Raw genomic sequence first — 17,746 nt, 5'->3', positions numbered from 1 at the left:
ATCATCAAACTGTTTCTGAAGAACAAAATAACCTCACTGACAGAGAGATGTAGTCAGAAGATATGTTACATTATCTGTTATCTGATCTCTGATGTTCATTAAAAATAAAAATAAATCTCATACAGACTCACTGCCTCTGTTTGTTTTCATGTTTATACATTTATTGATTACAGCAATCCCCCCTTTCAGACCACAACCAAATAAATGTGTTCTTTAAACTCTCAGGTCAAATGAGTGACACACAAAGGGAACCCAGGAAGCTGTATAAATTAAACCCTACTTACAGATGGGCCCAAGACAGTGGAGACAAATTCATCACGGCCTTAAACTCACCTGATCTGATGAATGACATATCAGTATATAACCAAAATCAATATGTCCTTACCAGAGATGGTGTAAAAAAGGCCACTGATGATATCAATATGATATTTCATAAGGCAGCTGTTAAAGCTAACCTTATAAAACAAAAACAGAAGCCTGTTAAAAAGCAAAACGCCAACAAATGGTTTGATCAAGAATGCAAGACCATCAGAAAAGACCTGAGAAAAATAGCTAATGAAAAACATGGCCAACCAAACAACCCAGAATTACATTAGGTACAATGACATTTTAAACAAATGGAACAACTTCTACACAAAGCAACCACAAGCACTACCCATCCAAAATGGTGACATCTGGAGAACTTTTGAAAATCTGTACAAAGACATACCAATAAATCTAATTCATTCAAATCAATGTATTATAAAAGAAAAACTCCAAACATTGGAAGAAACAATTAAAAGACAACCAAAACCCCCTTGGTTTCCCAATTACTTGGAAGAATTGACCACACAGACAAAGTCTCTCCAGCCAAGGAAAGCTTTTGGTCCGGACAGCATTAAAAATGAAATGCTGAAATGCAGCACCGCAGAGATGCAGGGTGCAGTGTTTAAGTTGCTCAGTATCGTACTACAGTCAGGATGTTTTCCCAACATCTGGTGCAAAGGGCTCATTTCCCCCGTTCATAAGAGTGGGGACAAATCAGACCCTGTAACTCCCGAGGCATCTGTGTCAGCAGTTGTCTAGTAATCTATTCTGTAGTATTCTGAATAAAATAATACTAGATTTACTTGAAGACTCCATCCTGAGTAAAAATCAAATTCGCTTCCTCCCAAAACACTGCACCACCGACCATGTGTACACCCTTCACACTTTAATTAACAAACATGGACACCAAACAGGAAATAGTAAGATATTCACTTGTTTTATTGACTCCAAGAAAGCTTTTGACTCTATTTGGCATGAAGGGCTCTATTACAGACTTTTACATTGTTTTATAGGGGGCAAAACGTATGATCTGGTTAAATCAGTGTATTTGAAAATAGGTGTGCTGTTAAAATTGGAGACAAACAAACTGAATCCTTCACCCAGAGAAGAGGTGTTCGTCAGGGCTGCAACTGAAGCCCGACTGTGTTTAATGTGTATATAAAAGAACTTGCTGTACAGTTGGATCAGTGTGCTGCTCCTGGCCTCTCCCTCCTCGATAGAGAGGTGAAGTCTCTGTTTTACGCTGATGACGTTCTACTGTCTGCTACTGAACAAGGACGACAGCAACAGCTGGACACAGTAGAAGAGTGCTGTCAGAACTGGGCCCTGGCAGGAAACATAAAGAAAACTAATGTCATGATGTTTCAAAAACGCCTTAGATGTCAGGAGAACAAATACCAGTTTACCATAAATAATCATATAATTTAACACAGTATGAGTTATACCTACCTTGGTATAACAGCATCAGGGAGTGTCAACATGGCAGTGAACACACTAAAAGAAAAAGCTTGAAGAGCTCTAAATGCAATTAAAAGAATTTTATAATTTTCAAATTCAAATTTGCCTCAAAATATTTGATAGTGTCATCCAGCCCACTGCGCTGTCTGGTGGTGAGTCTGGGGTCCACTCAGTCACCAGAGCTTTACCCGCCGGGACAAACGTCCAGCAGAGTCTCTACATGCAGGACTCTGCAGATACATTTCACACAGAAAAACACCAACAGATGCATGTGGAGCAGAATCAGGCAGAGACCCGCTGATACTTAACATTCAACAGAGAGCGCTCACATGTTTTAATCACCTTAAATCCCCCGAGACCCCCTCCATCCCAAAGCCCTCCAGACCCAGGAGCTGAACCCAGAACAGAGTCCCCAATGTCAGCTGGTGCTGAGACTCACTGCCCCCCAGACACTCTGACCAGTCTCACAGCAGCACTGCTTTCCAAACACCAATCAGAGGAAACCAAATTATAACACGAAGAAACCTGAATCTGGATCACTGGACAGAAACTAAAAGCCAAAGCAGATCAGAAAGTTATTTGGACCTGAAGAGATGATGAACTGGCAGAATGTCTCTCTGCTGTCAGAGACAGATCCTGACCAAGTACAGGCTCAGTGACCACAGACTGGACACCCAGACAGGAAGACACAAACAATCCTGGCAGCCAAAAGAAACCAGAACATGTGGTCACTGTTGGACAGGTGAAGTGAGACAGGTGAGGTGAGACAGAGATGCTCTCCCTCCTACAATGTACAACTTCTTCTTCTTTTCCTTTCAGCTGTTACCTTTCAGGTAACTTCATGTCCTCTCTCACTACATACATAAATCTCCTCTTTGGTCTTCCTCTAGACCTCCTACCTGGCAGCTCCAACCTCAGCATCCTTCTACCAATATATTCACAGTACAAGATTCACTGAAATAAGGAACGTTTACTTTAACTGTAATCTCAGATTTCAAAGAGCTCAACATTAAAAATACTCAGAGGAGATGGAGGCAGGATCCTGCTGATCAACATATATCAACACAACCTGAGGACACACACACACACTCAAAAAAAATGTTGCAGTGTTTAGTTTTCACTTTTTGTATTTAACTGCAAGTCTAAAATGTATTATTTTTATTATCCCATCTTACTTATCTGTATATAATTTAATATCACAATTCTTCTGTTTATGTATGTTTTATTTCACACTTGCTTTGGCAACGTTAACATCTGTGTCCCGTGCCAATAAAGCCCAACTCAATTGAAGTGAATCAAAACTTTCTGAAAAAAATAAGTGACATAATAACAGCTGTAGAGAGTGTTACAACAGTCAGCTTCAGCTCTAACCTCATCTCTGTATTGGTGTTTTGTTTTTGCTTCCAAAAAAGTGTAATAAGTACTGTACTTAAGTACAAATTCGAGGTACTCTTGAGTATTTTTATTTTATGCAACTTTCTACTTCCACTCCACCACACAAATATTGGACTTTTTACTCCACTACATTTGTCTGACAGCTTTAGTTACTTTACAGATCACAGTTATTCACCCACTGCCTGTCCAGTGAAACCACGTATCTCCAGATGTTTGTGATGAGAAACGTGGTTCTCACAGGACAACGACGTTACAAACACATGATCTTATAGACCATGATGTATTGCTGCAGATTAAACTACCCAACAGTATATAAAGCAGTTAAAATGAGCTCGACCTTAAACATCTGCAGCAGTAAAATGCAACACACACATGAATGCAGCAGGAATATGAATCCAGAAACATCAGATATAATAAAACAGTGACAGTAGCGTTTTACTGCACAGGGACGACTTTCACTGTCATACTTTAAGTACATTTAGCTGATTATACTTATATACTTTTATTTAAGTAAGGATTTGATTGCAGGCCTTTTACTTGTAACAGAGTATTTTCACAGAGTGGTTTTAGTACTTTTACTGAAGTAAAGGATCTGATTACTTCTTCCACCACTGCAAACAGAGTCTACTGCTGACTGACCGACAGCAGCAACTGTGTGTGAGTGTGTGTGTGTGTGTGTCAAAGGTGAGATCTAGCTGTCTGTCAATGCTCATCCTCAAATAGAGTTTCCTCTCTCTCTCTTTCTCTGTGAACACACTCCTAACTCAATCGTCCTCTCTCTCTCTCTTCCAGTAACAGTCAGTCAGTCAGTCAGTCGATTACACATTAAACTCATCAATAAGCTGATCAGTCAGTAAACAGGTCAGGTGACTCTCCTGGTATCCACCTTTACTGAACAACTGGCTTCATGCTTATGAGAAAATTATCAGGATTTTTACTTGGACGCCTGAAATGTCTCCAACTCTCCAAAGACTGCAGATGTTTTATGAGGTAGGAAATCCATTAGCATGTGCATTCAATTCAATTCAATTTTATTTATATAGCGCCAATTCATAGCAGAAGTTATCTCATTGCACTTTTCCTATAGAGCAGGTCTAGACTGTACTCTTTATAATATTATTTACAGAGACCCAACAAATCCCACCATGAGCAAGCATTTGGCGACAGTGGCAAGGAAAAACTTCCTTTAAGAGGCAGAAACCTCGAGCAGAACCAGACTCAGGGGGGGCAGCCATCCACCGCTGCCGTGTTAGGTTTTGAGAGAGAGAGGTTTTGGGGGAGGGAGGCACAATGCAAATACCACCTAGAATTATTATTTTTTTATGTTTATATTTTTAAATAGTAGAATTAATTGTAGTGTCAATATTAATAAATTAATAATAATAGGAATGACAGCTAGAGGAAAAGTATTGTCAGTATTAGTAGCAGAGCCAATAACAACAACTGTAGTAGCAGTTGTTGAGCAGGAACACGGGGGCAGCAGGCGGCCCACAACCACAGATCCAGACTCTGCAGCTCCGGAGGCAGAAATACCTGCTGAAAGCGACAGGAGAGAGGAGAGAAACGAGAAAGCACAGAACTACGAGAGAGGGAAGATGTCGAGTTAGTAACATGCAGTAATGAGATAAAAAAGCATACAGTTGGAGAGGGAGAGGAGGAGAGAGCAAAGAGGTGCATCATGGGAAGTCTCCCGGCAGTCTAGGCCTATAGCAGCAGAACTAAGGGATGGTTCAGGACTCACCCAAGCCAGCCCTAACTAATAGCTTTATCAAAGAGGAAAGTCTTAAGCCTACTCTTAAATGTGGAGATGGTGTCTGCCTCCTGAACCCAAACTGGGACCTGATTCCACAGGAGAGGAGCTTGATACCTGAAGGCTCTGGCTCCCGGTCTACTTTTGGAGACTCTAGGAACCACAAGTAACCCTGCATCCTGGGAGCGAGGTGTTCTAATAAGGTATTATGAGATCTTTAAGATACGATGGTGCCAGACCATTAAGAGCTTTGTAGGTGAGGAGAAGGATTTTAAATTCTGTTCTGGATTTTACAGGGAGCCAGTGCAGAGAAGCTAATATTGGAGAAATATGATCTCTTTTCCTAGTTCTTGTCAGTACACGTGCCACAGCATTCTGGATCAACTGGAGAGTCTTAACTTAAGGGACTTATTCGGGCAGCCGGATAATAACGAATTGCAGTAGTCCAGCCTAGAAGTAACAAATTCATGCACTAATTTTTCTGCATCATTTTGAGACAGGATGTGCCTGATTTTTGCAATGTTACGTAGGTGAAAGAAGGCAGTCCTTGAAGTTTGTTTCATGTGGGAGTTAAAGGATAAATCCTGATCAAAGATAACTCAGAGGTTCCTTATGGTGGTGCTGGAGGCCAAGGCAATGTCATCTAGAGTAACTATGTCTTTAGATAATGTGTCTCGGATGTGTTTGGGACCAAGTACAATAACTTCAGTTTTGTCAGAGTTTAACATCAGAAAATTGTAGGTCATCCAGGTCTTTATGTCCTTAAGGCATGCTTGAAGTTTAGCTAACTGATTAGTTTCATCTGGCTTGATCGATAGATATAATTGGGTATCATCTGTATAACAATGAAAGTTTATGGAGTGTTTCCTAATAATATTGCCTAGAGGAAGCATATATAAGGTGAATAGAATCGGTCCAAGCACAGAACCTTGTGGAACTCCGTGACTAACTTTGGCATACATGGAGGACTCACCGTTAACATGTACAAACTGAGATCGATCTAATAGATAGGATTTAAACCAGCTTAGTGCGGCTCCTTTAATGCCAAATGACTGTTCCAGTCTCTGTAATAGGATGTGATGGTCAATGGTGATGAACGCAGCACTAAGATCTAACAAGACAAGTACAGAGACAAGTCCATTGTCTGATGCAATTAGAAGGTCATTTGTAATTTTCACCAGTGCTGTGTCTGTGCTATGATGCACTCTAAATCCTGACTGAAAATCCTCAAATAAACTATTGTTATTTAGAAAGTCACACAATTGATTGGCGACTGCTTTCTCAAGGATCTTAGAAAGAAAGGGAAGGTTAGATATAGGTCTGTAGTTGGCTAAAACCCCTGGATCAAGAGTGGGCTTTTTAAGAAGCGGTTTAATTATAGCTACTTTAAAGGATTGTGGTACATAGCCTGTTAATAAAGACAGATTGATCATATCCAGTAAAGAGGTGCTAATTAAGGGTAAAACATCTTTAAGCAGCCTAGTTGGAATTGGGTCTAAGAGACTTATGGCTTAGATTAATTAATCATAGAAGTCAGATACAGACAATATCAATTAATCAATCAAACTTTATTTATATAGCACAAGTCATACATCAAATGCAACTCAACATGCTCAACATAAAGAGTTGAAAAAGAACATAAGTTGAAATAAAAAACATTTAAATTAATAAAATAAAGTCTAATATAATAAAACTAATAATAACATAAGAAATAACAGTAAAAGTGCAAATTGAAATAATAATAGCATTATTTGTATAGCAATTTTCAAGACAGGTAACAAAGTGCTTTACAACAATCAATATAAAACACACAAAACAAATAAAAATAAAAGATAAAATAAGAATAAGCATCACACTTTTTTTTATAATTGTGTCTTAAGAAGTGAGATAAAACAGGGGACTGACTCTGCATCTCCTCTGGCAGGTTGTTGGCCCTGACAGCAAAGGCCCCGTCTCCTCTGGTTTTCAGCCTAGACCTTGGAACGGCTAGCAACGCCCTGCCAGAGGATCTCAGTCTGCGTCCTGGCTCATAGCGGGTTAAAAGGTCAGAGATGTAGGGAGGGCCAGCCCATGCCTGGTCTTAAAAGTAATTAAATTAATTTTAAAAATCAATCCTGAAATGAACAGGCAGCCAGTGCAGGGATGCTAAAACATGGGTGATATGGTCACAGTTTTTGGATTGAGTTAAAAGCCAAGCTGCAGCACTTTTTTGCAGCTGAATTTTGTATAAGTTGAAGCTTAGTTTGGATTCTGGATGCAGGCATCGAAGGTTAAATTAGAGTCTATGATGACACCGAGGTTTTTAGCCTGGTGGCTGGGATTTTAATTTAGAAGTCAGTTTCTCTCACTGTGCCTCTGCTCCAATGACGAGTACCTCTGTTTTATCCTGGTTGAGCTGAGCCATTCAAGTATTATTGTCTAAAATACACTTGTGGAGGGCATCGATAGGGCTTGTGTCATCAGGAGACACAGCAATATAGAGTGGAGTATCATCAGCGTAAATGTGAAAATCGATGCCATGTCTCATGATGACACTGAGGGGCAGCATATAAAGACAATAATCATTAAGTGTTTGTTTATAAAGAAAATTCGACTGCTACCTTTAAAGAAGCATTCAAGTTCGTTTCATTCTGTATTTCACCCGTTTGTATTCAGACTTTAACACTGATGTGTTTAAATTGTGTTTTTGATTATTTGAATAGAGGAACTCCTATGCACTGTTGCTCACTTGTACTCAATTTGTTTCTGGTTCTTATTAACTTGAAATCTATTTATTTAACTTGAAAAACTTTTGATTATGATGTAGAAAAATATGAAGTGTTGAAACGATAGTTCACATTGCTCAGCTGGAAGAACATTGTTTTGGATAAAGTGAAGTAAAATGTGTTTTTATTGTAAAACAGCTGCAGGAGATTCAAAGTCTTTTTTTAACCTGCAGGAGTTCATCTGAACTAAAGACAGCAAACTGAACAGAGTCCTCGTCCCAGAGTGGAGACAGCTGTGGACCCAAGAGTAACATCTGGACAGCAGAATAACACCAGGACAGTAAAATAACATCTGGACAGAAGAAAATCAGAGTCCAGTAACATCTGGGAATCTGGACAGTAGAAAAATATATGGACAGTAAGAGAACATCCGGACAATAGAGTCTCATACGGCAGTAGAATAACATCTGGACAGAAGTTTAACATGTGGACAGTACATCTGGGCATCTGAAAAATGAAACAACATCTGGATATCAGAGTTTCAACAGACAATAGAACGATATCTGGGTATCTGGACAGTGGAATAACATCTGCAGAGCTGAGTTCCATCAGGACAGTAAAGACACATGTGGAGAGTAGAACAACATCTGGACAGTAAAGTTCTGTCTGGTCATCCCAGTTTTCCGTTTGGACTTCTGTCTGGTGACACTTGAGGAGCAACAAAGGAGGAGGAAGACGAGAGGAGAAGTGGGCAACTGAAGAGAGTCCAGGGGGGGGAGGAGGAGGGAAGAAGCAGGAGACAGCGGAGGGAGGGATGGGAGGAGCCATCTGTAAAGAGGATGTGAAGGGGGAGAAGAGGAGGAGCGTGGGGAGGGAGGACAGTCTGACATCAGCAGACAGGATCCGTCGCTTCACCGTCAAACAGTTTGGATATAATGTCCTGAGTCTGGCTCGCCGAGGACTGAAGGTATGGCAGCGACTGCAGCAGGAGACCAGCTGCTTCCACACACCTCGATGTTTCCAATAAAAACAAGATGGCTGCCACTCTCATGAACACACATTTACAGTTTATGATGGAAACATTTATCTGCAACTCTTGATCGATTAATTGTTGAAGTCCCTTTTCAAGCAAAAATGCCAAACAGACCTTACAGCCATATTTTTCTGTCTTTTGTGACAGTAAAAGTATAGTTTTGGGGCTGTTGGTAGATGAAAACAACCTTTTTGAAGATGCCATCTTGGCCTTTAGGAAATTGTAAAATACATTTTTTTCTATTCTGACCAGACAGTTACTCTATCAATCGATTAAATTAAATTAAATTAAATGGCAGATTAATTGACAATGAAAATGATCATTATTTGCAGACCAACATATTAATGACGAGAAACGGCATTGCAGCAACATCAGCTTCAAAGTCTGATTATCTGCTCTGGAACAACAACAGTTATAATACTAGTTAGTAAAACTTTCTGTATTGATGGTGTCATATTGTTAACCATTTCTTCTATTTTAAGCTTCTACCCACTCTGTTTAGCTCATGGTGACATTATAGAAGGATGTGGTGTTCAGGGTGGTAGGATCGGAGGAAGCCAAGAGCCGATTCAAAACACAGAACACCAGTGTTGCCGGGCAACAGCCATGGTGGCAACAGCTCGCTGTCTAAAAGCAGCTCAAAGCCTCGCATTTAAAAACAGCAAAACTGAATGCTGAATTAAATTCATGACAATGGAATCATTGACCAATAACAAGCCGTCCTGACAGAGCTGATGTTTCAGTGGACGGAGAGCCAGAGAGTCCAAAATGGAGGAAGCTATCGTAGCTTGTTAGCTGTGTGTCACCATCCAGTTTTATTGAAGCTCCTCTGTCAGACACATGCAGTGTTTACATGCAGGTTACAGTCAGTTTTCTCCAGTAAGCTAATTTCTTTAAAAAAAGAAACCTTATTTCCGCCTGTAGATTTCTCCTGAAGAACACAGATTACTTGACCATGTACACAGGTAACCAGCTTTCTAATTGGCTTTTCACCTGTGAGCCTGTGCAGGTCAAAGACTTAAGTCAGTGAAACAGTAACATCTGGATGAAAGAAGAGATCATCACATGGAGCAGTGCATTCCCAAATTTAAAATAAATCCATCCAAAGTCAGACTCAAACTGAAATCAACTCACAGTAGCCTCTAAACATGTTGGTTTCCACATCTGAACATTTGACTGTTTGTTAAAGTCAACACACTTCAAATCAGTGCTTCCAAAATAAGGTCGGAGGGAAGAAATCCAGTTACTGACCTGCTGCATGTAAAAACAGATTTACAGTAACCAGGTACAACCAACTACAGTGCAGGTAAACACGTTCTCCAATTACCTACGTAACCTGCTCTCTCGGAGTAACCTGGTTTCTTGAGTGCATGTAAATGCACTGATGCTTTATAAACAGTTATGAGACAAGAGTCAATGATACAAATACAACTTTGAATAAACTGCATGAACTTCTTGTCCTGTTAGCAACCAAGCTAACGACCTCCCATAGCTTAAATTTCCCTCATTACTGAATGAGTGAACAAAATGTCTGAGGGAGTCAAGAGAACAGTAAAGAGAGAAATAGAGAGAAGCTCAGAGAGATATTGTGACTGACTTGTTCTAGCATGTTCCCGGCAGACAGGCTAGCTAGTTAGCAGTTAGCTCACCAGCTACAGTAGTTCACCAACTAGCCCTATGAGTAGTCACTATGTCACCATGACTTTAGAACCAAACATTTCACAAAGATGTGGATTCATTTCACTGTACCACTTTCGGCTGTGACTAAGCCTTTACAAGAAGCAGTACAAGTAGTAGTAGGCCTAGTAGTAGTAGTAGCAACAGTATTAATATAAGCAGTAATAGTAGCAGCAGCATGTCTGACCTTCTTGTTGGTGTTTTCTTCTTCTCTTTCTTGCTCTTCCTGTTCCTGCAGGAGGTCCCAGATGAATTGTGGGAGCTGTTGGAGTTGGAGAAGCTGAATTTGTCTCTCAACAGTCTGAAGGTTCTCCCTCCTCAGCTGGCTCTGCTCTCCAACTTGGTGGTACTTAACCTGTGGGGCAACCAGGTAAACATCCCTCTGCCGTTACCCCCTCCGGTGTATCGGCAACGTCAGACACAAAAAACACAATCACCACATGCTCTGACTCATCTTCAGTCTGCCTTTGATGCTTTCCAATAATCACGTCTTAATCATGGAATTGTTTCTAGTGTTAATGGTAGAAAAGGTTTCAGTCGTAGTCATCTGGACGCTGTTTTCAGAACCAAGACGTTTCGGCTCCCATCCAGAAGTCATTCTCAATTGTGAAAATGGTCTGAGAACTCAGAAATGTAAGCTACTCTGTGTTACTTAAGCCCTGCCCTCAGGAAGGAGTCTTCTGATTACTGGGCCATCATGGATTACTGGGCCATCATGGAAACAAAATTAGGTCAGTTTCAGGTGAAACTAGGCAGGGTAAACAGCAGAAACTCAGGAAGACTCCTTCCTGAGGGCGGGGCTTAAGTAACACAGAGTAGCTTAAATTTCTGAGTTCTCAGACCATTTTTCACAATTGAGAATGACTTCCGGATGGGAGCCGAAACGTCTTGATTCTGAAAACAGTGTCCAGATGACTACGACTGAAACCTTTTCTACGATGGAACACTCCTGGACGAATGAGGGACTACACCGTCTCTAGTGTTAATGGTTAGAAATTGGGAGTGCAAACAACACACCATTATTATACTTGGTGAATCAGACACTGTGTAGAAAAGGAAAATATTGATTGTTTATTTAAGTATTTTTTTATGTAAATGGTGTATTTTGTAATATTATATTCTGAGATTACATAAAAAATAATGAAAATGCAGGTGTAGTTTTTTAAAAGAGAACTACAGGAATTTCATACTGCCCTTCCATAAAACGTTTTTTCTTGTGAGAGGCAGATGCTCGCCTCTGAACAGCAGAGGTGGAGATGTCCTGACTTTTAGTCCAAAAATACTGGATCCTACATTTCCCATAATGCACCTGGATAACGCTTTTCATTAGAGCCTCCCTGCCTGGCAAACAGCCTCGTCTGTTAAACTCCACACCTCCAGTTTATAACGCAGTCTGTTAGACATTTGTAGTCTCCAAACACAAGGTGAGATAACCTTGATTACATCACTATCATGGTTATTTTCTCAGACTTGACACAGAAGATGTTATACAACTGTTTCCACAGGCTGAGAAGGACTAACTATGACAAATAAACTGATCTTCATTATCGTCATTATAGGCGAAGCTATAAGTCTGTCAGCGTGCCCGTGAGCAAGGCAGTGACCCCCCTCCTCCTCCCCCAGCAGCTGCTCTGTCTCCTGGATAAATAAAGGTTTTAATCCCCCCGCTAATCCACCAGGATCCAGTTTCTGTCCTCTGTCCTCTCTTCACCTTCCTCCTCCCTCCATCAACCTTCAGTTCAGCTGTACTGAGAAACAACGCCAACAGTGGGAAGTGCTGCCGGCGTCTCCTAGAGGCTGCAAGCTTCATTACAGCCACAGCAGCATTTAACTATTTTAGAGCCTTTCATTACAAAAGACATATGATATAAAAAAAATTTTAAAAACTTCGTCCTTCACCCTCCGCGGGTGGTCTCATCCTCCGAGCTCGGGTCCTCTACCAGAGGCCTGGGAGCTTGAGGGTTCTGCGCAGTATCTTTGCTGTTCCTAGTACTGCACTCTTCTGGACCGAGATGTCTGGTGTTCTTCCAGGGATCTGCTGTAGCCACTCCTCCAGTTTGGGGGTCACTGCCCCGAGTGCTCCGATGACCACGGGCACCACTGTCGCCTTCACCTTCCAGGCCTTCTCCAGCTCTTCTCTGAGCCCTTGGTATTTCTCTAGTTTCTCATGTTCCTTTTTCCTGATGTTGCCATCACTTGGTATCGCCACGTCAACCACAACGGCTTTCCTCTGCTGTTTGTCCACCACCACGATGTCAGGCTGGTTCGCCATTACCATTCTGTCAGTCTGAATCTGGAAGTCCCACAGGATCTTGGCTATCTATCTATCTATCTATCTATCTATCTATCTATCTATCTATATCTATATATATATGATGAAATATATTAAATTCTAATATATGGCCATGTTTTCTTTATTGTGATGTTGGTATAATAACATCAGATGTGATGGACAGCCCTGATGTGAGCGCTGGATGTTTATTACTGTTGATGTTACTGTTTGTTGTTTGTTTGTTGTGTGCAGTTGAGCAGCCTACCAGCAGAGATTGGACAGCTGAGGAGACTCCGAGTTTTATTTGCCTACAGAAACAGACTGACTGAAGTTCCTGAAGAGCTGGGAGCCTGTACACAACTGGAGGTACTGCAAATACTGCTGGAAATACTTCTAGTACTGCTATAAATATTACTGCTGCTACTGCTGGTTCTGCTTTCATTCCAAACTTTCAAATTCAGACAGAGAGACTCCACTTGGATCAGCTGATGCATTTTGGAGTGCAGTAATCACGATATTAAAGGAGTACTCCACCGATTTAGCATTGCACTCCTAAAACATCGTCAGATACATCATGAACAGATTATAGTGGCAATAATGTATGTTTTAATAAAAACACTGTATGATATGAACATGTGAAAACAATGTGTCTGACTTAAGCGTAGTTTCTTCCATTCCTCCTCTGCCTAACAGTGTTTCTGTTTCTCAGGTGCTGAGTTTGGCCAACAACCAGTTGTCCTCGCTGCCTGCCTCTCTCTCCAATCTGACCAGACTGAAGAAACTCAACCTCAGTCACAACCACATCGCTCACATCCCGGGCTGCGTTTACAACATGAAGGCTCTGGTATGTTCACATCAGTCAGATAGGCTGAATCCAAATGTCCAATTGTTTGAACTTCTCGTTCAGCTCTTTTTTCATTCTTCACACAGCTATTTCTGTCACTGTCATGTGAACAGCTGAGGTCGACCCTATGAATGTCTTCCAGGACAGACTGTCTGAACACGCACATATTTAAACAATATCACACCAACTCCCCCCATGGCTTTTCACGACACCTCATACAAACTAGTTCTGATCGCATATACTCCGGCCTTTGGACTTTTGGATTACAACCAAAGATTGTTGGTAAAGACATAAGACGCCACTAGACAGTATTTAAGAAAACAAGTCACACTTCCCCACCAGGGGGAGACGAGGGTCCTGCTAGGCTAAAGGTAGAGATGGTTAGTTATTCAAATTACTGTGGTTAAGGTCAAGTTCAGTCCTCGAGCCACAATCCAGCATGAACATATATTTGACTTACTGACCCGATTTGACTCTGCAGTGTTCAACATGCTGAGTGTTCCTGGTTAATTTCATTCACCTGCCTGTCACCTCCTCTGTCCCTGCAGGTATTCCTCCACCTGGCCTATAACCGTCTGGAGAACCTGGCGGAGAACATCCAGGCTCTGGTGGAGCTCAAGATCCTCATCGTGGAGGGAAACAGCCTCCACTCTCTGCCTAAGGCTCTCTGCTACCTCACCAGGTAACCCCATCTAACAAGGTAACACCACCTCACCAAGTAAGCTACCTCACCAGGTAAATCATTTCACCATGGTAACCCCCTCAGCAGATATCCCCACCTCACTAGGTAATCCCACCTTGGATGGAAAACCCACCTGACAAAGTAACTTACCTTACGAGTTAAACCACTTCATGAGATAACTTACTGGACTGTACGTTACAAGGTAACCCTGGATAACCAGATAACTACACCTCACCAGATAAACCCAGCTGAAACCTCCACCTGCAAACACCCAGGAGGTAGCCACGCCTAAATTTAAGTACCACTGTGCCTCACACACCTGTCAGGTGACACCCACTGTAGTAAAATAGTAAAGAACTGATTTGATTTGATCTCCTCCAGGTTGGAGTTGCTAAATCTGGACTTTAACGACATTAAGGATGTACCACAGGTAAAGTGCTAACAGACCGGCTGCAGTGACACTTTCAAAATTTGAAATCATCCATCTGTTCAAATTAAACTGTAGTTTGGTGTATTATAGACATCGTTGGAGTTGGTGATGATGATGATGATGATGTGTTCAGGAGATGCACCAGTTGTCCCGACTGGAGAAGTTGGCCTGCCATCCTCTGGATAAAGGACTCCACATCATCCACAACCCGCTATTGAAGCCTGTGAAGGAGGTGCTCGAGGGGGGGCTCAGCGCCCTCTTCAACTACCTGAGAGCTGTGTAGAGGTGGAGGCGGGGCTTTTTAACTACCTGAGAGGTGGGTAGAGGCGGAGGCGGGGCTTTTTAACTACCTGAGAGGTGGGTAGAGGCGGAGGCAGGTCTTTTTAACTACCTGAGAGCTGCGTAGAGGCGCGGGTGGGGCTTTTTAACTACCTGAGAGGTGTGTAGAGGCGGGGGCAGGGCTTTTTAACTGCCTGAGAGATGTGTAGAGGTGGAGGCGGGGCTTTTTAACTACCTGAGAGGTGTGTAGAGGTGGAGGCGGGGCTTTTTAACTACCTGAAAGCTGTGTAGAGGTGGAGGCGGGGCTTTTTAACTACCTGAGAGGTGGGTAGAGGCAGGGGCGGGGCTTTTTAACTACCTGAAAGCTGTGTAGAGGTGGAGGCGGGGCTTTTTAACTACCTGAGAGGTGGGTAGAGGCAGGGGCGGGGCTTTTTAACTGCCTGAGAGCTGTGTAGAGGTGGAGGCGGGCCTTGTTAACTACCTGAGAGGTGTGTAGAGGTGGAGGCGGGGCTTTTTAAACTACCTGGGAGCTGTGTAGATGCGGGGGCGGGGCTTTTTAACTACCTGGGAGCTGCGTAGAGGCGGAGGCGGGGCTTGTTAACTACCTGAGAGGCGGGGGCGGGGCTTTTTAACTACCTGAGAGGTGGCAGGAGGCGGGTGCGGGGCTTTTTAACTACCTGAGAGGTGGGTAGAGGTGGAGGCGGGGCTTTTTAACTACCTGAGAGGTGTGTAGAGGTGGAGTCGGGGCTTGTTAACTACCTGAGACGTGGATAGAGGTGGAGGGGGGCTTATTAACTACCTGAGAGCTGTGTAGAGGTGGAGGCGGGCCTTGTTAACTACCTGAGAGGTGGGTAGAGGTGGAGGCGGGGCTTTTTAACTACCTGAGAGGTGGGTAGAGGTGGAGGCGGGGCTTTTTAACTACCTGAGCGCATGTTCCCCTTACTTTTACAGTTTCACTTTGATATAACTTCTGTAAACATTGTCCTCTGACTGTCCAGCCACCACAGTGCAAACGAGAGAAGAGAGGAGTTGTGGGTTGGGGTTCAGGTCAGGACTCTGTGCAGATCAGTCAAGTTCTTCCACACCAAACTGGGAAAACCATCTTTGTGAAGCTGCTTTGTGTCATGCTGAAACAGGAAAGAAACAAATACAAACTGTTGTTGTAAAGTTAGAAGAAGAAGAATTTGTCTAAAACATCATTGTATACTTCAGACTTCCCTTCACTGGATTTAAGAGGCCCAAACCCAGAACAAAACACAGGCTGTCCACATACTTTTGGCCATGTAGTGTATCTTACAACCTGTGAATGTAAAAACAAACATCAAATAAAATCTGTCATGAAGTGTAAAAACAGTTTCCCTGCAGCCCTCATTGGTTTTATCTTTTTTAACTTTATTTTACTGAACTTCAATTGTTGTTTTCCATTAATTGTGTCTCTGTTATTATTATTATTATTATTATTATTATTATTATTATTAATAGCAGCAGCAGGAGTCCTCTCTCCTGTGTCTGACTGCTGTTGTTCCTCAGTTCGTCCAGCAGGATGCAGCACACAGCAACAAATCCTCCCTGAAAGAAGCACTTTGTTTCATCACCGAAACACAGAGCAGCTTTTACTTACTGAGCCTCTTTTGTCACTTGATGCCATTTAAAGACAAAATCTCATTAAACAAATAACTGCAGGAAGTATTGGTACAGAGAACAAAAGGACATAACTTATTCATTCATTCCATCTTTATTTACACTCTGACTTTCTGTTTTTCGCGTGTTGTTTTCTTTTATATTTATCAATAAGCAACACGAGACATCAGCAAACAGAATTCACATGTATATAAATATGTACATACACACATCCAGACATTTCATATATTTCATATAGTGAAAATAAAATGAAACTTTCACTTTTTTCTGCAACTTCAGACCAAATTTTGCCATTGTTTTCGGGCTACATCTCTTTCTGTATAAAACTAGTGAACATAGTCAGTCTGACGCCCTGATGAGAACGACAACTTCTGATCATTAAAGACAGAGACCCAAACAGGAAGTCTTCAAAAAAGGTGGCGAAGTGATATATGAGGTGAAGTTAAGGGTTTAGGTTTGGTTTCAGGAGTGGGGAAATATATATGTGTGAATATATATATATATATATATATATATATATATATATATATATATATATATATATAATTTTATTTATATATATAATATATAATATATATATAATATAATATAATTTATTTTATATAATATTTTTTTGCATGTTTGTCACACTTAAATGTTTCAGATCATCAAACAAATTTTAATATTAGTCAAAGATAACACAAGTAAACACAAAATGCAGTTTTTAAATGAAGGTTGTTATTATTAAGGGAAAACTAAATCCAAACCTACATGGCCCTGTGTGAAAAAGTGACTGCCCCACCTGTTAAAACATAACTTAACTGTGGTTTATCACACCTGAGTTCAATTTCTCTAGCCACACCCAGGCTTGATTACTGCCACACCTGTTCTCAATCAAGAAATCACTTAAATAGGACCTGCCTGACAAAGTGAAGTAGACCAAAAGATCTTCAAAAGCCAGACATCATGCCGAGATCCAAAGAAATTCAGGAACAAATGAGAAAGAAAGCAATTGAGATCTATCAGTCTGGAAAAGGTTATAAAGCCATTTCTAAAGCTTTGGGACTCCAGCGAACCACAGTGAGAGCCATTATCCACAAATGGCGGAAACACGGAACAGTGGCGAACCTTCCCAGGAGGGGCCAGCCGACCAAAATTACCCCAAGAGCGCCACGACGACTCATCCAAGAGGTCACAAAAGACCCCACAACAACATCCAAAGAACTGAGGCCATCTGTTTGTGACCTCAAGCTGAAGCAAACTTGGGTTCTGCAGCAGGACAACGATCCAAAACA

The 17,746-nt window shown here is 41.6% G+C and overlaps 1 protein-coding gene across 6 annotated transcripts; it reads left to right on the top strand.

Annotated features, from left to right (window-relative positions):
* The first annotated feature begins 3,961 nt into the window (after positions 1-3,961).
* On the top strand, positions 3,962-16,158 carry lrrc30a (leucine rich repeat containing 30a). 6 transcript variants are annotated; one of them, XM_044176262.1, is made up of 9 exons: positions 3,962-4,149; positions 7,848-8,581; positions 10,563-10,694; positions 12,849-12,962; positions 13,306-13,440; positions 13,989-14,122; positions 14,504-14,552; positions 14,686-14,868; positions 15,830-16,158. In XM_044176262.1, exons 2-8 carry the CDS (start codon positions 8,429-8,431, stop codon positions 14,833-14,835), a joined length of 867 nt encoding a protein of 288 aa, XP_044032197.1. In that variant the 5' UTR covers positions 3,962-4,149; positions 7,848-8,428; the 3' UTR covers positions 14,836-14,868; positions 15,830-16,158. The 6 variants fall into 6 exon arrangements, with proteins under 6 accessions (XP_044032197.1, XP_044032195.1, XP_044032194.1 ...); XM_044176260.1 differs by lacking the exon at positions 15,830-16,158 and adding an exon at positions 6,834-6,953 and having other exon boundaries at positions 14,686-15,426; XM_044176261.1 differs by lacking the exons at positions 3,962-4,149; positions 15,830-16,158 and adding exons at positions 5,074-5,112; positions 6,834-6,953 and having other exon boundaries at positions 14,686-15,426.
* The last annotated feature ends 1,588 nt before the right edge of the window (positions 16,159-17,746 follow it).

Source organism: Siniperca chuatsi, linkage group LG19, assembly GCF_020085105.1.
Source record: "Siniperca chuatsi isolate FFG_IHB_CAS linkage group LG19, ASM2008510v1, whole genome shotgun sequence".
Lineage (NCBI taxonomy): Eukaryota > Metazoa > Chordata > Actinopteri > Centrarchiformes > Sinipercidae > Siniperca > Siniperca chuatsi.
Note: the sequence above shows the minus strand (reverse complement) of the source record. Positions and strands in the feature narration are given on the sequence as shown.